General features: G+C 42.6%; 2 protein-coding genes and 3 non-coding genes across 5 annotated transcripts; 1 reads left to right on the top strand and 4 right to left on the bottom strand.

Moving 5' to 3' along the window:
* The first annotated feature begins 6,050 nt into the window (after nucleotides 1-6,050).
* RFC4 (replication factor C subunit 4) lies at nucleotides 6,051-18,235 on the top strand. Its single transcript, XM_042041827.1, has 10 exons — nucleotides 6,051-6,295; nucleotides 6,859-6,937; nucleotides 11,297-11,376; nucleotides 12,529-12,648; nucleotides 13,488-13,631; nucleotides 13,921-14,041; nucleotides 14,485-14,610; nucleotides 16,182-16,262; nucleotides 17,163-17,279; nucleotides 18,027-18,235. The coding sequence occupies exons 1-10, from the start codon at nucleotides 6,171-6,173 to the stop codon at nucleotides 18,120-18,122; spliced, it is 1,089 nt and encodes a 362-aa protein (XP_041897761.1). The 5' UTR covers nucleotides 6,051-6,170; the 3' UTR covers nucleotides 18,123-18,235.
* Nucleotides 18,236-19,173: 938 nt separating this feature from the next.
* Nucleotides 19,174-26,214, bottom strand: EIF4A2 (eukaryotic translation initiation factor 4A2). The gene is made up of 11 exons (XM_042041826.1): nucleotides 26,104-26,214; nucleotides 25,204-25,249; nucleotides 24,984-25,116; nucleotides 24,587-24,726; nucleotides 23,256-23,424; nucleotides 22,959-23,068; nucleotides 22,691-22,834; nucleotides 22,168-22,305; nucleotides 21,791-21,880; nucleotides 21,468-21,547; nucleotides 19,174-19,978 (listed from the first exon to the last, which is right to left on the bottom strand). The coding sequence occupies exons 1-11, from the start codon at nucleotides 26,130-26,132 to the stop codon at nucleotides 19,834-19,836; spliced, it is 1,224 nt and encodes a 407-aa protein (XP_041897760.1). The 5' UTR covers nucleotides 26,133-26,214; the 3' UTR covers nucleotides 19,174-19,833.
* Nucleotides 21,959-22,086, bottom strand: LOC121671319. Its single transcript, XR_006018482.1, has one exon. It is a non-coding gene; the product is annotated as a small nucleolar RNA SNORA63 (small nucleolar RNA).
* Nucleotides 22,463-22,643, bottom strand: LOC121671316. Its single transcript, XR_006018479.1, has one exon. It is a non-coding gene; the product is annotated as a small nucleolar RNA SNORA81 (small nucleolar RNA).
* Nucleotides 24,803-24,873, bottom strand: LOC121671318. Its single transcript, XR_006018481.1, has one exon. It is a non-coding gene; the product is annotated as a small nucleolar RNA SNORD2 (small nucleolar RNA).
* Nucleotides 26,215-26,547: the final 333 nt, after the last annotated feature.

Below are 26,547 nucleotides of genomic sequence, written 5' to 3'. Positions count from 1 at the left end.
ACAGACTGACATCTAGCTATAATTTTTTTGAGGGATTTGAAAGGTCCAGGATGCTTTCTTTTTTTTCGTGGAGGGTCACAGATGGCAGGTAGGAACATGGCACTAGAAAAGTCATCATGTTTCCAGACACTTAACAGATTTTTCTTTTTTCTTTTTTTTTTCTGCAGGCACAGACACTGTAAAAGCCCATTCATAAATGAACTAAATACTAAAAAACAGAGTAGATGGTTTGCTCTCACTACTCCTACAGCAAGGCTGTTCAAGAACATCAAGGATAACTGAGAGCCTTTGTCTAACTTCTAGCTAGATTAATTCTCAGCTATTTTAAGACCATATGCTCTTATACCAACATTGTTATTCAGCATCAGTAACTGCAGACTTGTGGACGTTTGCTATTTTAAGATCCTTTTTCTCTTATTCTTTGCTCTTGCTATGTTAATCTGCTTTCCAGCTTTCCAGCACACCTTCAATAGTTTTTGAACCTGCTGATCAATCTCAATCCAGTTCAGGAGAGAGGAATTAGTTCTCACATCTTCACTGAAAATCAGCAAGGTGCACAAAGTCTGAAAGGGGAAAGGATGCAGTAGGGACTCACTGATTAATCATGGCTGCCCCCTGCCCAGCTTAAACTGTGGGGTGGGTTACATGGGATCATTCCAAGGCTAAATGGGATTCAGTCCAAGTTCAGGGTGCTGTCCCTCCCTTATGATGTGAGTGAAAATAAACAAAAGGGGGAAATTTTGGTGGGAGGGTTTGGGCTGCAGAACACAGCCATGGGATAGCAAACTCCATTAGTTTTACCAGTTAGGGGATGATTTCTTTACACTGCCAAGATTCAGTGGTGCCTGCATTAAAAAAGGCTGCTTTTCATGTATTGCCATTACAAATTCTCAAATGGAAGAGCCACAGGGGACAGAACCAAATCAAAAACATTGCAAAAGCACAGGTGATCCACAGACCCAAGATGAGAAAGGGAAAAAATAGGAGCCTGGACTTTAGGGATCTCTTGAAGACAGAGAGAATGAAAGTATCTATCACTTGAGGAATGGTTGGAAGATGCTGAAGCAACTCAGTCCATCAATGGGATGGTAACAATTTCCAGCACTGCGATATTTTTTTGTGAAATTGAGCCAGTACTTTTACAACAAATACTGACTTCACCTCTGAAGGATAAAAGCCCTTGCTGATAAACATGTGGTAGAGGTACAGAGGATGATGATTTACATTCCAGGCAGGGATCTCACTGAAAGCAGGATCAGGGGCTGTGCAAACACCATGGTTCCACTACTAAGATGATGACCAACAGGCAAAAGAATTTGATTTTTCTGTAGAGTGACAGCCTGACAAATCACCAGCTGTTTATTAGATCCTGAATCAAACAGCTGAGGCCAAAGCATTGTAAGCAATCTTAATAAGCAGTAAATTGCACACTGCAAACAAAAAGTGTTTATAAGACTCTATGGCCTGACCAGATATAAGGGGAAACTCTCACAGGGGGAAAAAAAAAAATCTTTTCTTCTTTGTCACCTTATATAGCTACACATCTTTCTTCTGTCACTAAAACCCCATGGCTAACTGAGCCTGAAGGGCTGTTGATAATCAAAATGAGATCCATCCATGAAACTAGCCTGTCTTCTTCACTGTCTTGATTATTTCCATTTTCCCAGTCCTACATAACCTTGACAAGCTCACCCATCTTCTAGTTTTTCACAAACATCTCCTTCCAGAATAAGATTACAACCTTCTGGTGTACAGAGTGCCTCTGAAGACATGTCCATAGCAGAAAAATATGCAGGCTAATGGAATAACAGTGAAGTTTAGAATTCCTTTACCAAGTTTCTTCCTTTGAAAACAAGCTACTTTGGTACCATACCTCTTCCTCCTTTAACTTTTGTCTCTAGACTGGCTGATCCCTGTATCAAAGGCTGGGGCTTCTATTACTTACTGGGAAGAACTATAACACTTTTGGCACAATTGAGAAAGGTAATTACACTGTGACCACTTCTGACTGGCTATGGCAGTACCTTAGATCTGCAGCACATTTCCATCAGAAGAAACTGTTCTACTAAGTGAGTCAGATACCTCTTTGATTCACACACAAAGAAGGCACACAGAGTGCTGCTTCCTTTCTGGAATATCAGTTACATAGCAAAGGAAAATAGCATTCCATATTTTAAGTTTTCTTACTTTTATCTATTTGGAACAATTCAGTCAACAGTGCTTTTGCTTGGCTTTTAAGAAGGTCACAGTGCTAGTGCTTCTCTGCTGTTCTCAGCTTTCCACAGGCCTCTCAGTCAGCTCCTGTGACAAATCTGGGCTTCTCTGCCAAAACTTGCAGGAACACCTTTTCTTCACACACAGCTCCCGTGGCAACGCTTGAGGCTCTACCCTCACACTTAGCCTCTTGCCTAAGCTCTGCAAAGTCTGACCTGCTTTGCCTCAGACACTGTTTCAACTACTTGAAAAGGAGTGCAGCTGCTTGTAAAATCCATGCTGAAGTAAAAGAGGCCACTGAAGACACGACACTAGTTTTAGCAAAGTTCTCTGCTCCTCTCCCTGTCTTCCCTCCCCATCATAAACCTTTTTGTCACCACCAATTGATTGATTGTCACCATCAATCATTCACTTTCTGTGCTCCAGAACAACTGTCCTGACACAGGGTGGGGCAGTGGCCCATCTGTGAACAGGACCATTAATATACCCTTAGGAAAGAGTGCATGAAACAGGCCACTTAAAGAGATTATCCCTCTCCAGTATTTCCCTGCAGATTGCAGGGACTTTCTGAGCTTAAGTCTGCATATGACTGATAATATTTAATACTCCATTTCTTCAGGAATCTGTCTAGCTATTTTTTTAATCTACTTATAATTTTGATGACCATAAAGTTTGGTGGCAACAAGATTTTCAATTTAAATATGCATTGTGTGAAAAAAACTAGTTCTTTTGATTTTAAATCTGAAGCTTGATAGTTCAGTTTCAGGCCTCTGATTCCTGCATCTTAAGAAGGAATGGGTACTTTCCTATTTTCATTATCCACCTTTGTCCTGACTTCTTTTACACAGTGATCATAACCCACAGTTACCTGAGCTGAGCTGAGAAAAATGCTGTCCTAGTTATTATATCTTAGGGGAAAAAAGTCCATTGATACATTCAACATCCTTGCCATCTTGTTTTGAACCTTCTCTTGTTTATGCAGCTTGGACAGTGAAAACTGCCAGTGCCAGTCTGCTCTGTGTTGCTTACATAATTCTGACAGAAGTCTTCCAGTGCTAAAAGTTAGGAGATAAATGCTTGCTGTTAATTTTTTACAAAAATCCATATGCCTATTTTTATTGCATCCATTTCTTTCAACTCTTTCCTCTTTTAAAACAAAGCCTAGATTTTAGACAAAACTGTTGAACAGAAGTGATTCTGTAATTTTTAGGCCCAGCTTACTTTTATGAACTCTGTGTAGTTTATTTTAAGGAAGCCACTTGTCCACTTTCAGCATCATAAAAAACCCTGAGCTGATCTCCTAGGAAGCTTTCATGTCAACTGACTGAAGGTCGAGATTGATGGAGGCATGGGCAGGTCTCCAGGGCAGCAGGCAGAGTAACTTATAAAGGCAAATGTCCTCACCCTAATCAATTCTCCCGCTCTGCTACTGTCACTAGCTCCTGACACACTGGTTTTCTGTCAGATGAGTTCTTCAACCCTCATTCTGTGGCTGTCCATCTGCAAATGGCTGACATAAGACTGGTGTCCTGGTTTCAGCTGGGATAGAGTTGGTTTTCTTCTTAGAAGCTGGTACAGTGCTCTGTTTTGGGTTCAGTGTGAGAATAATGATGATATGAAACTGGTGCTTTGGTTGTAGCCAAGTAGTGCCTCCCCTAAGTCAAGGGCTTTACAGTGTCCCATGTTCTGCTAGTGAGGAGGTGCACAAAAAACTGGGAAGGAGCATGGCTGGGACAGCTGACCTGAACTGGCCAAAGGGATATTTCATACCATAGAATGTCTTGCCCAGTGCATAAACAGGGGGAGTTGGCCAGGACAGGCTGATCACTGCTCAGGGACAGGCAGGGCATCAGTCACCTTTGTGTGAATCACTTGCCTGGGGTTTTATTTCTCACTCTCTCCTTTACATTACAATTATTATTGCTATTTTTCTTGTTGTATTTGGTATTATTAAATTATTATATTTTACTTTGTTTCAATTATTAAATTGTTCTTATCTCAACCCACAAGTTTTACTTTTTTTCTGATTTTCCTCCTGATCCCATCGGGGGACAGGAGAAGTAAGTGAGGACTGCCTGGATTTAGTTGCTGGCTGGGGTTAAACCACAGCACCTGGGAAGGGTCCCCATTTAGGTCAGCTCAAGGAGCACTGACTAGGCTGGTGTAAAACACAATCTTTCCCATGGAAAATGCTAGAGAGAAGCAAATGAGAGGACATGGCAACTGTCTGAGTTTGATCTGTTGGACCTTAAGATGGTGAGTGAATGCAATTCAACAGAATAGAGAAAGCATAATTTTCAGTCCTTATACATATGAGGGAGAGAGAGAAAAAAACAGGGAGCAAGAGAGAGAAGCTTGGGCTTCATTACTCCTTTCTGGAATTTTAAACTTTTCTTAAGGTAATGAAACTAAAAGTTGTGTTATGAAGTTCAGTAGCAGAAGGGAAATTCCACTGCTGAATTGAACCTCAGGCTCATACAGAGTTGACAAAATGCTTGGTACATTTGAGGTGACCCCACTAAGGAGAATGGATTGAATAGAGACCAACAAATAGAACAAAGCTTCAAAAACACAGCAAAGAAAGAAACTGGTTTCAGAAATCATTTGTTACCATGACTTGGAAGTACCAAATATAATCACAGCGAGAAAAAAAAAAACCATTGCATTTTCATCTAGAACAAAACAACTTCAGCAATTATATGTGTGGGCATTTCTTGCTAAAGCTACAATCTGGATTTCATTCTTCAGTAGAAGAATGCCAGATGAGAGGAAACAACTTATTTAAAATTGCCCAGACGAGTATTACAGGTTTGACTCACTGACAGATTTATGTCTTTTCAGAGTATATTTTTTCCCACATCTCCTTTTCCAAAGGCTGTTCATCTGTTGCCATAGAGACCATTTCGAGTCTCTTCACTTCCACAGGCTCTATTCTGGGGGATCACTACTGCAGCTTCCCAGGCCACTCTGTCTGCGTCTTGTGCCCAGGAGCAGCCAAGGGAAAACAGTAAAGCAGAACATCGGCAGCCACACAATACCCAGCTGCTGGTAGCAGAAATACTTCCATCTTTTATCCACAAAGCCGGCGTGTAATTGGAAGGATAAGCTACAGCCACCCAGCACATGGAAATGTGGGCGTTGATCACGACTGCCACATCTACCAGGATGTTTTTTCATCATTTAAAGGGATCTGTCACATCAATCACACTCCTTTCGCGGGGGGGGGGGGGCCCCCCGGCTTTGCTGCGATGGATGTCATTAGAAATAATGGGGGGAAAAAAGGATTCACTGTCACTTCACTCCCGCACCAATAACCCTGAGCCTGCACACCTGGGGGAGCTGCTCGCACGGCAGCAGCGAGGACCGAAGCAGGTTTCAGTCCATAAAGGCGGAAATGTCCGTCCCAGGACAGGCCCCGGCCAGCCTCAGGCTCTCCTGGGTTCCACTTCACCCGGGGGCGCTTCCAGAGCCTCCAGAGGCACCTCAGCCATCGGGGGAAGGGAGCAGGCCCTGCCTCAGGGCCACAAGAGGTCCCACCACACAGAGAGGTTCCTCCTCCGCTTGCTCTCGTACAGCGCTTGTTCTTTTGGGGGGGGTCTTTTTGTTCTTTATTTCACGTTGGGAAAGGCGCAATAGTGAGGAGGAAGAAGAAGAAGAAGAAGAAGAAGAAGAAGAAGAAGCGGCGGCGCGCGCGCGCCCGCCCTGAGGGGCCGCCCGCTCCGCGCTCCCCCCACCCCGCCTCCTCAGGTACACCCGCGCGCGCAGCGTGACGTCAGTGCCCGCCCCCTCCCCGGCGGCGCCGCGCTCTGTGATTGGCTCCCGGCTGGCGGAAGCGGCCCCGCCCCCGTGCGCGGGCGGCTTGGCGGGAAGGGCCGGCGGGGCCTGGGGGCTCCGAGGTTGACGGGGCCGTGAGGAGGGTCCGGCACAGCCCGGCACAGCCCGGCACTGCCGTAGCCATGCAGGCCTTCCTCAAGGGCCCGGCCTCTAAAAGCACCAAGCCCATCGCTGCCAAGGAAAAGAGCGCGGCCGGGAGCAGCGGGGAGGGCAAGAGGACCAAACCCATCCCCTGGGTGGAGAAATAGTAAGGGATGCTCTGGGGCAGTGGGGTCGCTGGCCGTGAGAGGGGAGGTTGGCTCTGGGGGGATGTAGAGAGGTAGTCGGTGCGTAGCAAAAGGGGTCGCAGGTGTGGGTGTAGGGAGAACAGCGTAACTTGCCTTGTTACGAGGTAATCCAGGACCTCGAGCTACTGTAAGTGCCCTTGTGGCTGGTACTGAGCAGAAAATACCTCTTGGCCATGTCAAGCAGTGCTGTTTCATCTCTGTGTTTTGGTGCATAAGTGCATTTAGTGCTTTGTGGTTTTTGAGAAACCTTGCAAAGTGGTAAAATATTGCAATTCTGCTTCTAAAAACACTTCGGACAGGTGTTTACCACAGAAAAAGACAGCTTCCTGAGGAATTAGATCACTTCAGTAATACAGACCAGAGATATTAGACTTCCTGTTATGATTTTGATTTCAACTACAAAGTTCACTGTAATTCTTCAGTAACTGATGTAATCAGAAGGGGAAATGTTGTTTTTCTCAATTTCAGCTTTCCTATGAAACTTTGTTAGGTAATAAATTGTATTTAATGTCTTTTTATTTAGTCGTCCCAAAAATGTGGATGAAGTTGCCTTCCAGGATGAAGTTGTAGCTGTGCTGAAGAAGTCTCTGGAGGGTGCTGATGTGAGTGTAAAGACAACATCTACCTAATCAGCATTTTTAGACAGACACTTGAGTGGTAACAAAAATTTCTCTTTTCCAACTCAGCAAAGATCATTTTTACAGTGGTATTTCATGAAAAACCTTAGTGACTTCCTTGTGATATACTCTGTGTGATATATTCTGTTGTGGTGTATGTGTAAAGCTTCTTATATTTCCAGTCTTCTAAACACGGTGAAGTTGTCAGTTCCATGATGCAGTTTGGAATTTTTCTGGGGAAGCTCACATGGTAAACTTCTTGTAAATAGTTTCAAACCTGGAAAAGCTTTTGTTGTCTCCACACTGCTATTCCACTAGTACTTGTAACATTCATGTTTTTAGACAGGAGGAGGAAGTTTTTCTTTCATAGACAGGTCTGGATTGCCAGTCATTCCTAAACATTTCTAGTGATATATCAGTGCTTCTGTGCAACTGCTAAACATTCAAACTTTTGGCTAATGAGGGAAATTTAATTTATAAGTGCTAGGTCTCATGCTTGGATAGTGATTCCCAAACTTTTTGGGTTCAAGTTTCCAAGTAAGTCTCTTTGGCTTTAAAAAGCTAAGTATGGCAGTTGCAGGGTTGGCTTGTGTGACCTAAGAGTGTAGATGAGCAGAGCATTTGCAGTTGCATTTGTTTACTCTTGCATTTGCTTTTGGATAAAAATTTAATAATTTTTTGGTATGTATGATGGTCATTTCTTCCATAGCAGCTGATGTGGAGGTGAAGGGGCTGAAAGGAGAAATAAAGTACGTAACCAAGAGATGGCTGTGCTTTTTTTCCAAATCTGAACAATTCCATCCTTTGTGCATACTGAGACTTTTTTCCTCCTTACCTAGGACGGTCACACTTGTGCTTCAAAAGCTGGTTCTGTTTTTATGGGCTGCAGGTTTGGTCTGCTCTGCAGTAATATGAGTCTGTTTTTCTCTGGAAATAATAATTTAATCAAAGCTTGCAAAAGCAGAAGTACCTTACTTGTTTGAGCGTATGAAACCAATATCAAACTGGTGCAACACAACTGCAAAAAATTTGCATTTCTTTCCTTAGTTCCTGTCTCCATGTTCAATCTGCTTTGAGAATGGTCTTGTAATGTGACCTTATCAGGTAATGTTGTACCCCAGAAATCTGTGTTTCACCAGCAATGCTGCTGGATTACAGTATTTATAGAGTTGAGGTAATTAGGAAGGAACTGTTAACAGCAAAGGAGAAATGAGCTGCTGCCATCTATTCTGTCTGGACATATCAGTTGTGTAACATTGCTTAGGTGATGGGTTGGGAAGTTCTATTTTGAGCAACAGTTATTTAAAACCCTACAGCTTGTGGATCAGCAGTGTTTCTTGGATTCTGAGCCTGGTACACTTGTGTTGACTTTTGGCCTCCTGAGTTGAAAAGACAAATTATAGCTTCTCCTTATGGTTAGAGGCTCTGTATTTTGCCATAGCTACCCAAACTCAGCAAGGCGTTTGAAAACAAAATCATGCAAGTACTTCAAAATACTTTGTTTTTTAAAAAATTTAAACATTTTTATTATTTTCTTGAAAGGACTCATTCTGTCAAAGAGGCAAAAGTGTAATTTAAACTCTGAAGTGTCTGATACTTACTTCAGTAAGGACACATTAGTGCAGAGGTTCTTACTGAGTTTGGAGATCTGGTAAGATCAAAGAAGCAGCTGTGACAATGCTGTAGGTTTGAGTAATGTGCTTTATTTAAACCCTGGTGTTGGAAATGGAGAGTCAGTCCTCTGTCGATTGGCCTGTATTTGTGGGCCTTGATTTGGGAGCTGCTAAATGGAGCAGGACTTGTAACTCGCTATAACTTATACAGGACTTGTAACTCCCTAGAGGTTGTACACCTCCATCTGTAAGAGCACACATCATCCTGTTATAAACTGGGGAGAGCAGAGTCCAAGGGGGTTTGAACTGGAGAAGTTGATTTCTGTCTGCCAGGACTGTTGATTTGTTGTTTTTTGGCAAAGAAACTGAAAATGGTCAGTCACAGTGTTCTTTAGTTTTCATTTGCCTCATGATACTTTAACAACTGAAAAGAGAGTTAGTATAGGATTATCATTGCAATTTACATCTTCACTTGTACTGAAACTTCTGGAAAAGCAGCTGAGATCTGCACTATATGTGGTAGCTTTCCCATGAGCAGAGTGATGCCTGCAGGTATCCTGCTTACTCCTGGCAAGCATGGAAAAATGGATAACCAGATCAGGTTGCAGTTTATTTAAAAATACTGCCACAGTTACATAAACGATTAGGCTGTGCTTGGTGAAAAGTGGTGTAAATACTTCAGTGAGAAACCAGCATAAATGAGGTTGAAACAGAAACAGTGATAAAGTCAGGGTGTAATGGAATTAGGAAACAGATTCTAATTAAAACTTTTTACCTGCTTATGCTTTTTTTGAGGACACGTAGTGTGTGAATTAGCACAGAGGCATGAAATGATGAATCTCCTCACAAACATCAACCCTAGCAGTGTGCTAACCTAGCATGGAGACTGATGAATTTTCAGCTGTCATTCAGTACACTTTTCATCTCTGGAGCTGTCATAAAAGATAGAGGGGGATAATATTAGTAGTTAATGTTAGTAGGGGATGCTGCTTGCTTATTAGCAATTAGGGAAACAAGCAACAACTGATGGGCAGATAGAGAAGGCAAAACTTAGAATTTCAATCTGCAATCGATTTCCAGTAAATAAATTAATTTAATCTCTACTTTTAGAGTACCTACACAGTTCAGTCTGTGCTCTGTGTCTTGTCTTAGTTGTTAAAATGGGATGTTTGTTACCAAACTGATTGTCTCTGTTTAATTTTCTGGTTATGGGATGTGTACTCCTGCATTTTTCTCTGCTCTTTAGATGGTTTTACTGTTCCCATTCTGTCTGCATTACGTGCTATATTCAGTATAGAATTCTCTAATCTAATTTTAGTTGACTCTTTAAAAATAGAATGCTTATTAAGGGCTAGAAATCAAGTCAGACTGAGAGGTCTGTCTCCTTGCTATTGGTTGGAGGAAACTTTTGGATTCTTGTTTTAAGAATGTAGAAGTGGAACATCCTCTGTTGTCAAAGACAGCAGTTTTAAAGTGATAATTTATAAAAGTGATTGCTTGAAATAGTAATATAAAAAACTATCACTCCTGTGTCAACTGGAAAGCTTCCTGATTTCAGCCAAAATTCAGTCATGGCTTATACAAATTTGGCTTATGCCAGCCTTGTTCTTTGTGTTGCTCAGATGTATTTATGGAGAGCAACATACTGCCTCTCAGCTTTTGTTTTGCTGAGCTTCTCATAAGATAGGCTTTTCACTCCTTTAGTCATTTTTTCCAGTTTGGATTCATCATCCTTGTGTAGGGATGACCTGAACTGTGTGCAGCTAATTACCTGTTAGTATTAAAAATTTACATCTATATTAAAAGTGCACAGTTAGGACCACCATGTTACACAGGCTTATACTGCTCCTCTGACACACAAAAAAAAAACAGCTTGTATTTTATTCCATCTAATGCATTTCAGGTATCTAGCAGATACTTAGTTATATTCTCAAACTGAGAGGTTTTTTTGCTTTGTGCTGCTAAATGTCATCCTATAATTATTACTGCAGTCTTTGCTGTGCTGCTTTGATCTTCCTGTCTCAGCATATTTCCTTAATGCAGTCGTGTTTTTCATGCTGAGGCCATTAATTAACTTATTTCAAAGATCAATTAACCTAATTTCTTTAAGAAATGCCAGTGTTCTCCTTTGAAAACTCCTTGGATGGGTGCAGGAATTTGCCAGGGCTGCGCAGTGCAGTGAGTTGTTGGGCCTGTCCCCGTGGTTGCTGTTGGGCTGTGCCTGCACTGCCCTTGCTGCACCCCAGCATTCACAGCTGCCCTGTGTTCACTGCAGTGCAGTTGGTGGCAGCACAGAATCTTCAGCATGGCTGGACAAGGCACTCTGGGGAGCTGAGAAAGCAAAGGATGGTTTCATCTGTGCTGCTGGTATTATCCAGGCTGTTTAAGGCCATTCTTGAGTAAATTTGGGTGTCACTGCAATCAGAACAGTAAGTTCTGTAGGCTTTAGTGATCTCAGGCATGCCCTGGAGTGTATATATAAAAATAAATATATGTTGTAATATCCATTTTGATAGGACATGGGATGATGCCACCAATAACACTTGTTCATGCTGTGCTATAAGCAGCACCTGTTTGTCCTCCTTTAGAGACCTAGAAGTGAAAGACTTGATGTTATTTACTGTGAGGAGTAGTTAGTTTCTGTTCTGTTAGGTGCTCAGATTGTCAGTAGGTTTTCCTGTTTGTGGATTTTTTATTTGCTTTTCTTACAAACGGTGCCTTGCTGTTTCAGCTTCCCAATCTGTTGTTCTATGGCCCACCTGGAACTGGAAAGACTTCCACTATTTTAGCAGCTGCTAGAGAACTGTTTGGGTAAGCTGGAATCAAGTTGCTTCAGTGTAATCAGCTGCCACATGTCTCCTAATCATGTGATGAAGTGCCTCTGGTCATTGCCTGCTCTTAGGTAGTTCTCAGCACTTCTTCAGGAATATCTTCATATTCTAATTCAGCTCTAACATAAGATTTCTTTCTCATTTGTCCTGTCACAAGTCACTGATTCCTGTTATCAGTATAGACTTCAGATTAGCAGCCATGTAATCCCCTAACAAAGAGTATGGGAAGAATATGGCTTGTGTATGCCTTACTGAACTTTGTAAAGGAATTCCAATTTTTATGGTTTATTTAGTAAGTTGTTAGATACACATAGATCTCAAAGTGCTTCATAAAATGTCTGAATTGTAATCTCTCTGTTATGCACTATTGAATTGTGTCTGGAAAGTAGTATTTGGGACTCAGACTAAAATTCAGCATGTATTCATTAACTCACTTGTAACACTTGGGGAGTTTTTGAGTAGTGAACTCAGTGATCTATAAGCAAAAAACGATGAGAAAGTGGTTTGATGTTATGATCAAATGTAATGCTGAATTTAAAACCACCCCCATCCCATTTGTCATCTTTAATCTTTGACTCACTCTTTTTTGGAGAGAACCACGTCTACTTTAGTAATAGGAAGACAACTCCACATTGTGAGTCCATTTTAATTCCTGGGATTTAAAATCCAGTGTATGAATTGTTGGTTTGTTTTTTGGTTTTTTAAATGGAGTATAGCACTGCAGGTAAATACTGCATGTCTTCATGCATATTTCATTCTGGTAATACTGCTAGTGACTGTATTGTGGCATTTCACTTGTTATTTCACATTGTTCACGGGCTATAAGTAAAAAGGCAGATAATACAGTGCCCTGAACTTACAAAGCCAACTTCCTCCTTTTTTTTTCCTGGTTAACTGATGCAGTTTTATACTTCATTGTTTTCTGTAGACTGGGAGGAGATTCTAAAAATAGCTAATGGAAATTCATACTTAACATTTTATGATCTCAACTTAACTGTCTTTTAACAATGTTATTTAGTAATGCTGATAAAAATAATCCCTGCCATTCAAAACAGCCAGAAGGGTTGTTGTTATATTTTATAACATCATTACAAGGGTTAGCAGCTAACATGTTGTAATAAAAATTTTGCAGGCCTGATTTATTCCGGCAAAGAGTCCTTGAGTTAAATGCTTCTGATGAGCGTGGGATACAAGTGATTCGGGAAAAAGTGAAGGCTTTTGCTCAGCTAACGGCATCTGGAAGCCGTTCAGAGTAAGTGCTGGATCAAACCCCTCCTGCTTAGGACAAAGCATGTGGTTGTTTTTGTTTCTAATATAAATGATGGGTCAGCACTGCCCAGAAGCTGGCAACACACAGTGCTTTGGCTGAGCTTTTACTTCATGGAATTTCACACTGGGGTTTGAATACCCAGGAGGATTTTTACTGGTGCTGTTAGCTTTGGAGGCAGACAGGGAAAACTCCGCAAGATCAAGACTTCTGGGTTTGGTCACATGTTGTTGCCTTTGCAGATGTTGTCTGACTAGCATAAAACAAATTCTTTGGGTAAATTGTGCTGGAAGGTACTTCCCTAGTCCTTCTAGTCTGCAGGAATTTCTACAACATGGGTGTTGGTTTCTAGAAGGATTGTGGTGTTAGGTGATGAGAAGCCCAGTGCAGGTCAAGCCATGTGTATGGACTGTGGAAAGTAGGAGGAAGAAACTGCATGCCAAGACTGCCTGGCAAGGAATGATTTTATGTACTGAAATCAGTCTGTTGCAGTATTCTTGGGAGTTTAGGCAATCAGGAAGCCTGTAAAAAGAAGAGGTACATGAGATGTTAAAAGAACAAGCTTAGAGCATGCATTTTAGAGGACTTCTGTAGTGTTTAAGTCAACTCAGTCCCCCCCCATTATTACAAGTATTAGTCTTTAATCTAAAAATAATTTTTAAAAGATTGAACCTCTGAATCTGTTCTATTTATCAAGGATACATGCTTAAGTAAAATATTACTTGCTATTCGCAGTGATTTTTCTGTTTGTATTTTTTGTTGTTTTTTTTTTCCTTGGTCTATTCATTGCATGTCTGCTGAATAACAGATTTCTAATTTTTCAGTGGTAAAATGTGTCCTCCTTTTAAAATTGTGATCCTGGATGAAGCAGACTCTATGACTTCAGCAGCCCAGGCAGCCTTAAGACGCACAATGGAAAAAGAATCTAAAACAACACGTTTCTGTCTTATTTGTAACTACATCAGCAGGTACCTGGAGTTTGTTGCTTATTTGGATTTGCTGTCTGGTCTTTAGTCTCTTTTTTTTTTTTGTCCCCTGCTTAAAAGTTGATACCTAATGTTCACAGTTTTCAGTTAATAGAGATGTCACCATGTGCATGCAAGCCTGAAGCAATACTTAGATCTCACTTTTTTTACAATGTTGCAGTTTTAGGGTTATTTAAACCTGAAGGTATTTTAAACCTTTTCTGCCTTTATAGCTTTGTCTGTGAGGACTTGACCCACACATTTATTTACCACTCTCCTTCCTTTCTTTCAGAATAATTGAACCTTTAACATCTCGGTGCTCCAAATTCCGCTTCAAGCCTTTGTCGGACAGTATCCAACAGCAGAGGCTGTTGGATGTTGCTGAGAAGGAACATGTGAAAATCAGTAATGAGGTAACTTCGTGTTGCCATGATTTACTGCTTAATCCAGTGCATAATTGCATGGCAGCAAAAGAGGCCAAGTCAGCATACTTTTCCAGGCAGCTCAACTGTATGAAATAAAATACATAAACTCATTTATTCTCCTTCCATAGATGAGATGAATTTTAAGTCATCCTAAAACCAGAGAAAAGTCCACCACCAGAGAAAACTGAAGCCAAACTGTAGGGCTTTTTGTTCTCTGCTGAGTGTACTGGCATTAAACCATGCTTCTTTCTGAAACTGCCAGCACACATTTGTGTTAGTAGAGACGTTGCTTTGTAACTTGTGTATTGTGCTTGGCTCTGACAATCTGCTTTAGGCACTACTTGATGTTTTAAAATAACCGCTGAAAAAGTATACTGGATTTTAATTAACAGTGAACATTTAACTTAGCGTTTTCTGACATTATTTTTCAGGCAGTATCCTACCTTGTGAAAGTGTCAGATGGGGACTTAAGAAAAGCAATTACTTTTCTTCAAAGTGCCACTCGCCTAATGGGTGGGAAGGAGATCACAGAGAAGATAATCACTGAAATTGCTGGGGTAAGCTGTGCCTTACAGTTTCTCCTGTAATTACTCTGAAAAACATTCTTGCTACCTCTATCTACCATTGCTCAAAGTTTGATTAAAAAATTGTTTTATACTCACTAGTACTGCAGCATGGTAATGATACACTATCCACCTGATTCTGTACACTTAACACATAGCAGGTTTCTAGCAACTTCTCCTGTAAATCATGGAAAATTGTAAAACAGTCTTATAATTCAAACTGAAGTTGAAATAGTCTGCCCATAAATGCAAAATGTGTTTCCTTTTGTGGGAGAGTAGATTAGAACATCTTTTTGGTGCTTTTCTGTATGTGTGTGTGTATGTATAGATCATTGCAATATTGGTTTGGAAGCACCACAGGGAAATGACTTCCAGTAGCAGCTCATTTTCAGCTTAATGTTCACAGTGACAAGGATCTGTGTGGGTCCTGCTTTTTAATGAAACAGCAGTGGTTTGTTCTAGAATGACATGGGTAATACTGAGAGGCACAGGAGAAACCTGAGAGAAAATGTGTTTAATAAAACTTGTGTGAAGGTGTTCCTATAGCAACAAAGCATCCCTGAAGAAGGAGATGTGAGATGAGGAGTTGAGGAGCTGAAAAATAAATGGGCTTTAATGATGGACACACTTCCCATGAGGGTGCTGCCATTATAGCTAACTGTAGAGTTTGGGAGCTTCTCACTTTGATGAAACCAGAGGCAATGGCTACTATGCAGAGTGTTACAGAACAATATTAAACAATTTTCACAGTGAAGTCATTGTTCAGTTTTGGGTATCTGTAAACCAGCTGGTATCTGAATAGATATTAAACATCTGAAACCTGGCAGTAATTGACTGTAATGATAGGAAAGAGAAGCATGAAGTTCCATTATTGAATGAATAATGCTTGTTTAAAGCAAAGGAACCCAATTTTACATCTTCATAAAAACTTGAAGTTCTTGGTCATACACAAGTTCTGTGACGCCAGAGTAACCTTAGTACAAGAGATTAATAAAGAAGCTTTGAAACCAAACTGTCCAGGCACTCAACCGACAGGAATGACAATGAGTGAAGGGGGAAATGGGCAACTCTTCCCTCCACAGAGTGACAAAATGGCATCTGTCAACTTTTTTCCTTCTGATTTATTGTCTGATCTTGATGCATTGCATTGGGCTTTTTTTGGATGTTGTTGGTGTGTCACTGGAAATAAAACTGATTTGCTGTGTTGTTTAGGTGTAGAATGGTCCAGAAAGCATTGGCTGATCTAACTGTTGAAGTATGTCCTCCTCTTGATCAGTGTCCTGAATAAGCACCTGTGTGTTGGATTTAGGAAAGTGACTTTGACAGTCTATTGTCATGATATGACTTTTATTTTAATATCGCCAGTATAGGATATATATCACAGCCTAGCTCTTTTAAAATTTATTTAGTCTGTCTCATATACTTGCTTTAAGTGGTTGGGTGTGTAGAGGAATGAAATCCTGAAATGGCCTTTGCCACGAACAGTTTGTATCTGTTACTGTAAGCATCAACACTGATTTTAAATTTACAGAGTTGAAATTAAGAAATGTCACTTCTTGTTACAGGTCATCCCTAAAGAAACAATTGATGAACTGCTGTTGGGCTGCCAGAGTGGTTCCTTTGAGAAACTGGAAACGCTGGCAAAGGTAGAGTTTTCTTAGTGCTTAGCCCGGGTATTTCTCTCAGTCACGGCCTGTGAATACCTTTGTTCCCATGCTACAGCTGAAGAATGTTTGGCCTCAGTCAGTTTGGATGCACATTTGGGAAGTCTCTTTTACCAGTTAGGACTCCAGTCTTTCCCTTCTTAGTCAGAGCTGTCAAAGTTGCAAATAAATTTCCCTACCAATATGACTCTGGCTTTCTCCTGGGTTAAACTGATGGCATGTAGAGCTCTTTGGCTGAACAGAAAAATAAGGTTGCACAAACTCTATTTTCATAAACTTCTCTCTCCCTAAATGGCTTCACTGACCACTGTTCTCAATACTTGATGTTTCTGTAATCGGGCACTACTGAGTTTTTTTCAAAGCTATCTTTAATTGCCATGGGTTTTATTTTATTAAAAAAGCTTTGGCCTTACAGATCTCTCAATGCCTGAAGCTATCAATGACCAGATGAAGAAAATAAATCATAAGTAGGTGGCCGTTTAAAATGTGATGGCTGTGGAACTGCCACATGATGCTGTGGATGCCAAGCCCTCCTAATTTTAGAATAGGATTGGGCACGTTCAGTGGAGGTTGTTAAATGTTTTAAATGTCTCATAAAATATCCAAGATTTAAATTGTCAGAAGCTGGAAGAATGTTTGGACAGAGCTACTGCTCTGTGCCTGCCTTGCTCGTGCAGCCTTTCTGAGGTGCTCACACTGGGTCACTGTCAGGCAGGATGCAGGGCTGGGCTGTACACAGACTACTGAATTGTACTCTAAAATGTGCAAGTTCCATACTAAAGTGCAGTGCAGTCTCTCAGTTCAGAATTTTTCAAGATTGTTTTTCCAGTTTGTGGTGTTTCTGCTGCTGAATTACTTCCGTTTTCCTCTCTTTCTGTGCAGAATCTCATCAATGAGGGGTTTGCTGTTGCCCAGCTTGTAAACCAGCTGCACGACACGGTTGTGGAGAGCGAAGATTACAGCGACAAGCAGAAATCTGCCATAGTTGAGAAACTTGCAGTAAGTCTAGCTTGAGTTTAAAAAAACAAAACACATTAATCTCCACAGGTTAATTTTTGTTTGTAGAGTCTCTCCCAAGAAGTACATGATGATTTGATTTTTTTTTAATTCTGAATGCTTCCTGGTAGAAGGTAAACTTTTGTCCTGAGAAATGTCATGAGAAGGGATTGAAATGTAGTTAAGTGAATTATTATCTGTATTATGTTGTTCTAGTGGATTCGATCAAGACAGTTGTGGGTGTGGTTGTTTTGGGTTTTTTTAACATAACGTGGGAGGGAAAATTAATATGAGAATAAGTCAGCACTTAAAAAACAGTTAGAAGCTGCAAAATGCATGTTTTTTCTCCTGGTGCATAAAATACGCCTTTCCAAAAAGAAAAAGTTCACTGACTTTCTCCATTTTGATGAAGAAGGAAAGCCAGCTGTGGTGGAGGTTTTGCTGAAGTCACTGCAGCCAGGCAGGGGGTGTGGATGTCCTGCAGTGATGCTCCTGGCAGGGGCTTGGAGGGCCAGTGCCACATCCCTTTGTGTATGGAACTGTCATGTGGTGGCCTCCTGTAGGAGATGAGCTGGAGGCTGGAGAGCTCATTGTTCCCAGCCCAGGTGGGAGAGGGGTGTGACGTGACTGCTGGAGAAATCTGTGCCGATTAACAGCTGGCAAATTTCTTGTTCTCCACTGTACCCCAAGACACAGCTGCCTTGAGCATCGCCATTTTAGAGGGTTTTCCCTTGTCTGTTCTGTCTGCAGGAAGTGGACAAATGCCTGGCAGATGGTGCTGATGAGTTCTTGCAGCTGATGAGTCTCTGTGCCCTTGTGATGCAGCAGCTCACACAGAACACCTGACTCCTCCAGCAGCCCTTTGTTCCAGGGCTGGCTGGGGCTCTCAGAGCAGGGACCTGTGTGCTTTTGTACTGTTTTTTGCAATAAAAGGACTGCACTGCAGTTGGAAAACCTCAGGCTGGAATATTTGATTCAATTTTTTTACACTGGGTAAAGAGCAGAGGGGTCAGTGATGCTCCTACTGTGCAGTTCACTGTTGTGCACTTAACCTGGAAACAAATGTATCAAAAGGGAGCATATCCATACAAACAAGTTGTTATCAGCTGCAAGCAGAGACAGAAGGGTTGTTATTCCTTTCAGCCTGTACTGGCTTTGAATAGGCTGACTTGGCAAAATGATCACATCCCTATAGAACACAGGTTCAGGCTGAACCCAGCTCCTAAGGAAGCACAGCACGTGCCTCCACCATCTTGTGTCTGATCCTTTAGGGTTACACATGGCAAAAATTACCTAACTAGTAAACATGTTTCAACTTTTGTTCCATTCAAGTTATCCAAGAAAAAAATGTCCAGCAAAGGGTAGGTCATGTTCTGAATATGTCACTTAGGTTTCCTGTCATCTCACTCCATTCTTGCTCATGAACCACTTAAAGGTGTGACCTGGATGAACACAGCTCCCAGTGGCTGAGCATTCTTTGGGACATACCCTTTCAGAGATGCTGTTTTGAGCACCTGTCCCACCTTCCTGAATGGTTTTGGGGGGGAGGGGGAAAGGTGCCCTTGGACAGCTATTAAGCACAAATGAGGCAGTGCAGAGCTTTTTCATCAAGCCAGCACCAATTTTCAAGTGAGCCATTTTCTACTCTGATGAAAGGGTGTTCCAGTGTTAAGGACACAGGTCCAGCACCCCAGAGCTGTGTCACCCAGGGACACACTGGCACTTGAAGCTCAGCCTGTAGTAGTCCAGAACCAACCCTGCAGTTAATGACAAAGTGCAGCAGCTCTGGGCACAAACACAAGGCTGCAGCAGTTGCCACCTTCAGCTCCCATCCTGCAACAGAGCAGGCTGCTGTCACCCTCCCCTCAACCCAAGAAGCAACTATTTACAATTTAAGTGAATATAGAAGTATTTTATTGAACATTCAAACTTCATTAAGACATGTGCAATATGGCAAATTTTACTGGGTTTAACCCTAACTAAGACAATAGTATGATTGCTTGCTTGCTGGGGCTTAGCAACAGGGTCCAGATCACACTTACCACTAATTAAATACTTTATTGAATAAATACATATGAAACAAAAATGAATTTTAATGCTCTTATAAAAGTTTAGAGATTTTGAAAGGCCTTTCCAATTTAATCTGAGGTGTAAGTACATACAATAAAGGAAGGTAGGCTAGTTTAACATAATTGGCTGACTTTATACAGCACTTATATCTTTTAGTCCATAAGTAAATTATTAAATGATAAAGAACATCTAATACAACCACTTCTATGGAACTAGGAAATAAATTTCTAATAAAGAAAAAATTTACAGACCCCATGACTTTCCACCCAACCCCAACAGTCTAACCCTAAAGTGGACAAAGCCAATGGCTTTCCCCACAAGAGCTCACGACAAAGTCGCTTCTCTTTTCAAAAATCTGTATTTCTGATCCGTAATGAGCATTGAGACAAGATTCAATATATCCCCGAAGAAAGAAGCACAATGCGCGTTGTGAATCGCCTATTCAGCAACAGCGAGCACTGGATTCACAACCACCTCATCCCGGGGACTAAATGAGATCAGCCACATTCATCGGCATCTCCTCCACTGTAGTATTGTAGAAAGTCTCAATGTCTCGCAGGATCCTCTTGTCCTCTTCAGTGACAAAATTGATAGCCACACCTTTTCTGCCAAAACGGCCACCCCGGCCAATTCTGCACAAAAAGAGAACACATTTACACCCAAGTTAACCTCTCCCATCTGCTTTATGTGTTTGCAAGATCCATTCATTAACTGCTGCTCTTATCCTCCACAGGCCAGTCTATGCTGCCTTAACAGGACCAGCTGCCACCCAAGTCACATCTGGTCAGGAAAAACCAGCAGCTGGTGCCAGCAGGTCCATCCCGTGGCAGGCAGCAGGGCACACACGGTTACTCTTTGGCTGCAAAGCAAGATCTTTATTTAATGCTCAGTGCTGTGTTCTGAGGTCCTGGGTCAGTCTCCCTCCCCTCTGGTTACACTGCACACCCACCCCTCATGCATCCACTCCCAAGCACAGAGCACACAGAGGACAGGCTGTTGTTTTAACAATCAGACTGTTACTAAGTTCATCCAATTATATCCAATAACATGGAACAGCACACTGAATTTCAGAATTTTAATTCAACCTAACTGTTTCCAGTGGGAAAACTTAGGGTTTTTGTTGGTTTTCTTTAGAGAGCAAAATCCAAGTTCAACATTTTTGTCTAAGCCCACATCAGTTACTGACACACCAGTGCATGTGGTTTTAGTTTACATCCACCATGGGCTCCACCTTCCTACAGACTGCACAATAGAGCACCTTGCCAGCAAGAGCTAAATACACAGAAAGGGCTCACAAAACTTAGGGGATAACCATGACAAAATAAATAAATAAATACCAACTCGCTCTTTATTCAAACTGTGCCGCTTACGAATCCACGTCCTAAATTACGCCGTCGTTTCTGAGCACCATCTTGTGTCATCAACTGCTGCTATCGACTCCTGTATTTTTTTACATCAAGTAATAAAGCACAGTTTACTTAATTTAGGGACAGTCACTAGAAGCAGTTAACTAAACCTAGGGAAATAAACTGCTACCAGGAGACACACACCACAGAGAAGAATCCCACTAAGAAGCCACTAAGAGCAAGCACGGCACACACAACATGGAAACAGCTAAACCTGCACAAGAGAAGGCAGCCCTACACAATTTTTTTTCTCAAGTAGAAAGGTCTGGCTTGTCACTGAGCAGCAGCAGCCAGTCCAGATCAGCCAGAACCCCAGATCAAGCTGACCCTGCTGTCAAGATGCTGCACCAGTAACACTGTCACACTCGTACATCACAGCCTACATGACAAAAGACAGTTCAGTCACTGGCATTTTCCCCACACCTCCAAGGTTCATCAGCCATCACTGAACCTGTTACACAACTAAGTTTTCCCACTGCTTTAAGTGTTCAAAAGTTCTGCTCCTCCCTCGTTTCAGAACCACAGCTGTGCAAGGCAAGGCTTTGTTTAAAGCCAATGCGCAAGTGGTTTTATTCCCTGCTAGCTCTGAGCAGTTTATGCATGGATGCCAAGACCTCTGGTTTGGTGAGGACTACAGGATCAGGTGAGGAGGGTGTGTGCCAATGCCCACATCCAGCACAGCACAGGGACTGACTGGGGGGCAGAGCCGACTGACCTGTGAATGTAATTCTCACGATTGGTCGGCAGGTCGTAATTGATAACCAGGGACACTTGCTGCACATCAATGCCACGAGCCTGCAAAGCAACACCAAGTCTTTAATGTCAGTCAGGGGCTTTTTTCAAATTTATCTATCTCAGGCTTTTGTCAAGCACATCATTAGTTGTGAACTACAACTGTGCAGTCCACAGTGGAGCATGCATGGTCTTTGCTCTTCCAAAAAGCTCCCAACAGTTCAGGTTACAAAAACCATCACTGAATTATGAAGCTTTTGGGACAAGGCTGTAACAGGAGCATGTTCAACGTAAGACAATGCTCACCAGCAAGTCAGTAGTGATCAGGACACGGCTGGACCCTGATCTAAACTCTCTCATGATAACATCCCGTTCCTTCTGGTCCATGTCACCATGCTAGAGAATTGAAACAAAAAGTTGCAATTAGTACAGCTCCAATGCTCCAAACCAGGATGTCCTTTAAAGAACAAAGGTATGTATGAAACCCAGCGTCCCTACCTGCTGTGGGAACTAAGCAGGTAGGGATAGAAAGGAAGCACTTTACTTTAAGCAGGGGGAACGATAATACAGCACTGCACAGCTATATTATAACTTTCCTGCTTCTCACTGGTATCTCCTCATCACCATTTCTTTTCCAGTAAATACAGGGCATTTCAGAAGTGATTGGAAATAAGAATTCTTACCAGAGCTGAGACTGTGAAGTCCCTGGCATGCATTTTCTCTGTAAGCCAGTCTACTTTTCTCCTTGTATTCAGGAAAATAACAGCCTGTGTAATGGTCAGTGTCTCATACAGATCACAGAGAGTATCCAGCTTCCATTCCTGAGCAAAACAAAGATCAGGAAATGCACCATGACACAGACAGCTCAGTACATAAGAACAAGGAATAAAAAAACCTCAAATACAATAACCAATTAAGCATGCTCTTGCACACTATTATATTCAGTATAACCTGGAAACAAAGTCAAGTTTTCCCATCAATTGTTGCACCAAATCTTCAGACACAGGACACTGGACATTAAGAAAGAGGTCCACCCTAGTCCTTTTTGATCTAGTGCATAGTTTTTCTTCTTCTTGCATTTACTCTACTAGCATTATTGCAGAAACCAAAGCTCAGCCTTGGTTTCTGCAATTTTAGTACAGTGCTTTAACAAGAAGGTAAGATAACCTTACTCCTCCTACCAGAGCAATTATAACCAATACCAACCTCTCTCTCAACATTAATGTAGAACTGCTTGATACCCTCCAGAGTCAGTTCTTCCTTCTTCACCAAAATACGGATGGGATCTCTCATGAACTTTTTGGTCACTTCCAACACATCCATTGGCATTGTAGCTGACAGCAATACAACCTAGAATATATTATTGTGTGTTAGCACATACCCTGTACAATAGTTTTCATTTGTACTACTCAGTTATCAGCCACACTGTAACCAAATCTGCATCCATCACTTTAACCACGTAAAAGCTTTTTACCTGGATGTTTGTGCTTAGTTTTTGAAAGATCTCATAAATTTGATCCTTAAATCCACGGCTCAACATTTCATCAGCTTCATCCAAAACAAACATTTTGATCCATTTCGGTGCTATTGGAAAAAGAGCAGCATCTCATGAAGTTTCAGAAACACACAATCCTTTACAAACATCATGCTCCTTTAGTACTAAGCTTTCCAGCACAACTCTCTAGAGCGACAACAAATACACTAAAGCTCTTAGTGGGTATGAGGCCTCCAGGGAATTTATTAGCAAAAGCACAATGAGATTGATACTTACAAAGATAGCGCCTGTTTAACATATCGAACACACGCCCTGGAGTTCCCACCACGATGTGCGGAGCCTCAGCCTGGAGTTTCTGCATTTCATTGCGCACATTTGTACCGCCAATACAAGCGTGGCATGTTGCTCCCATGTAGTCTCCAAGGGCCAGGATTACCTTCTGAATCTAAAATAGAACCTTCCATTAGTAGTTCGTAGAACAGTAAAACTTAAGCCCCATTATCACTGGCTTTTATGGACTCTGGAAGCCAAGACACCAACTGAGGACCATGCAGCTCTTGGAACTGAGAGCTGCTAAAATGACTTTGCCCAACTTCACATAATTCAAGTTGCTCACTAGGAACCACAAGGCAGAGGAGCACTTAAGTAATATTTGTGTCCTTACTGGTTGGACTTGCTGATTGAGTGACTGCCCTGAGACAATTCCTAAGCTGAAAGCAGGGCCACCAGAAGTGAGCTCAAGCTCTCAGCTGCTCAGGCATGCACAGTAAGCACCTGGACAATCTTCTGTGAAGACTCCAAGAGCACCACTATAAGCCAGGTTTCAAAACAAGCCTCACCCTCAACAACAGCTTTAGAGTAGAACAAAGGCATAACATTCTGATCAAAGGCTCTTATTCCATTGATTTTTTGGATTCTTTTTTTTTCTGATTTAGAATGTTTACCTTGAAGAACTGTCACATACCAATGGCTATCAGTATATTCTAGTTGAAACTGACAGTAAGATTTTTACTTTAAGGTTGGTTCAATGTTGCACTTCAAGACCCCACACTCCTGATACATTTATCTTAAAAATTCAAGTGTTACTTAAGTTTTGTTGCCACACACCCACTTAGCATAACAGAATACCAAGCCTTGAAGGTGAAAGAGACATGCAATTATGTTGTCAGGAAAGCATACAAAGATACAAAACCATTTAAGTAACCAAATGTGCACTGCAATTTTCATGTTGCACAACTGCACTCAAGTTTAAATAACTTTTAAACAAGTAATTTTTTTGTTTCCAATCAGAACTGTGCTTTAGTAATTTTGCTATTCTGCTGAAGACGCTCCCTCTGCTTTACACACAGCACAGCAGCTGGCTCCTGCACCCCCTCCATGTGCATCAACTCAGCTCCTCAAGGAGGCAGAGAACGTGTGGGACAGAAGCCAGTTTGTATCCTCCATTACTTCACACAAGAAGGGTTCTGAATAGATATTAATTACAGCCCCTTCGTTACAGAAATCTGGTAATGTTGTCTCACAGTTGTGAAACCTGAAACCTATGCAACACACAAGGTTTTTTTGGTTTGTTTTTTTTTTTTTTTTTTAAACTACACTATCAATACCTGTTGAGCCAGTTCTCTGGTAGGGGCCAATACTAGTGCCTGGGACTCCTTGAGATCAATCTCCAACTGCTGCAGGATGGAAATAGCAAATGTGGCTGTCTTGCCAGTACCTGACTGAGCTTGAGCAATCACATCATACCCTAAAAAAAGTAGGATACACATTTACTGCTCCCACACGGGTCATTTATGTTAGTTTTATTTAATTCCCCTTGAAGTAAGTGATCAGTACTAAAGAGTTCTCTCCATTTCAGGTCAGTCCCGAAAGATGGTGTACCATCATATCACTTTTCCAATGAAGATTAAAAATAGCTATAACTACATACTAATAAAACAACATATGCATTTTACAATACTTTCCTAACTATCCGATGTTGATATTAATGAATCGATTGCATACCTTTGATGCAAGGAATAATAGCTCTCTGCTGAATAGCTGAAGGCTTCTCAAAACCATAAGCATAAATGCCCCTCAGAAGGGATTCTTTTAAATTCATATCATCGAAATTGTCAACAATCTCATTCCAATTGCTCTGTAATGAAGAAAGCATAGAAAATAATAAATTCAGTACCCGTGTCCACCAGTGTATAAATTCTCAGGTCAGTTCGTAAGTGCTCACCTCGATGACACCATCGGGCTCCATTCCCTCTGGGCCGCCATGGTCTCTGCCATGAAAGAGAACACGCTGTTAGCACAGCAGCAACCACCACGCAGAAGGCGAGCTGACACCCCGGCTGCGAAAGCGGCGGGACCCGTGACAGATTATTCCAGCAGGTGCTCTGAGCTTCTACCAATGGGCAAACTCCTACCCCTCTCCCTCAGTGCCTTGGGCGCCACCAAAGCCCATCCCCAGCTCCCGGGGCCGGGCCCGATACCGCGGGCACGGCTGCACCGAGCGCGCGCTCCCGCGGCAGCGCGCGAGGGGGGGGGCGGGCGCGCTCCCGGCGCTGCTGCGGATCCCCCTGCCCCGCCCCGCCGGGGAACTCTCGCGAGAGCTCCACCCCTGGGATTGCGCAAACCGGGCGCTGCGGGCGGACGGCGCCGGGCGATCGCCCGGGGGGGCCTCCCCCTCCCCCTCCCCCCCCCCCAAAAAATATAATGGTCTCTCCCTCAGCGCGGCCCGAAACCCGGGGCGAACAGACGGCACGAGGGAAAAGAGAATGTCAATTAAAAAACCCCCAGAAAGGCATCTGAACTACAATTCAGCTGTATACGAATTTATTTCGATAAAGTCCTTTTCAGGGCTGACTAGACTGCTAAAAAAGCCGGTAACGAAAACCGAGCCCCGAGGACTAGAGCTAAACCGTTGCTGAACCGAGAGCAAGGGGAGCGCAGGGACAGAAACGTCTAGAACGGGAGGGGCCAGGGCGCAGGGCTGATTGACCGCAGCGCCCTACCTCCCCCAGAGCGCTCCAGCTCCCACCACTCCCTCTCTTTAGACTTTTTCCTCTCTCCCCGGCCGCCCCCACATAATCCACGGAGGCCCCAAATGAGGAAAGGACCCAGGCCCCCGCCATACCTGCTATAATCCGCGGAGCCCCCTGACATGTTCCGACCACCAGCTCTGTCCTCAACTGAAAAGGCAAGCCCTCCGCGGCGCCCGCCTTATATACCCGCCCTGCTGCCGGACTCGTTGCGCTCTGCTCTGCGCATGGATATATATCTCATGCCACAACCAAAAAAGCACGAACCCCCCCCCGGATTAAGCCCTCTGTCCTAAGAGAGTCCCGTCACGCGACTGTCTGGGTTAATCCGAAGGTTGTGTATGAACCTCTCGGGTCTGCGAGGTTACGTTGAACGTGGAACTACTTTTTTTTCCAGGGCGCGGAAGGATATTGCACCATTGAGTGCGTCACAGCGCCCCACTCCTTCCTCCCTCTGCCTCCCCCTCCCCCCCCGCGCGCACGGGGTTTCCCGGCCTGGCCTCTGCTGCAGCGCGGGGAGGGAGGGGGTCATGGCGGTG

This window comes from Corvus kubaryi, unplaced genomic scaffold (genome assembly GCF_017639235.1).
Source record: "Corvus kubaryi isolate FWS band 111438036 unplaced genomic scaffold, C.kubaryi_AGA036_p1.0 37397, whole genome shotgun sequence".
NCBI lineage: Eukaryota > Metazoa > Chordata > Aves > Passeriformes > Corvidae > Corvus > Corvus kubaryi.
Note: the sequence above shows the minus strand (reverse complement) of the source record. Positions and strands in the feature narration are given on the sequence as shown.

What these genes read in the sequence shown, in the direction of transcription:
- EIF4A2 (XM_042041826.1), bottom strand. Translation starts at nt 26,132, where the DNA reads ATGTCAGGGGGCTCCGCGGATTATAGCAG. An exon ending in AACTAAGCACAAACATCCAG is followed by an intron (nt 22,835 to 22,958) that starts GTAAAAAGCTTT and finishes AATATATTCTAG; the next exon opens with GTTGTATTGCTGTCAGCTAC. An exon ending in TGATCACTACTGACTTGCTG is followed by an intron (nt 21,548 to 21,790) that starts GTGAGCATTGTC and finishes GTTGCTTTGCAG; the next exon opens with GCTCGTGGCATTGATGTGCA.
- RFC4 (XM_042041827.1), top strand. Translation starts at nt 6,171, where the DNA reads ATGCAGGCCTTCCTCAAGGGCCCGGCCTCTAAAAGCACCAAGCCCATC. An exon ending in GCATCTGGAAGCCGTTCAGA is followed by an intron (nt 12,649 to 13,487) that starts GTAAGTGCTGGA and finishes CTAATTTTTCAG; the next exon opens with TGGTAAAATGTGTCCTCCTT. An exon ending in TAATCACTGAAATTGCTGGG is followed by an intron (nt 14,611 to 16,181) that starts GTAAGCTGTGCC and finishes TTCTTGTTACAG; the next exon opens with GTCATCCCTAAAGAAACAAT.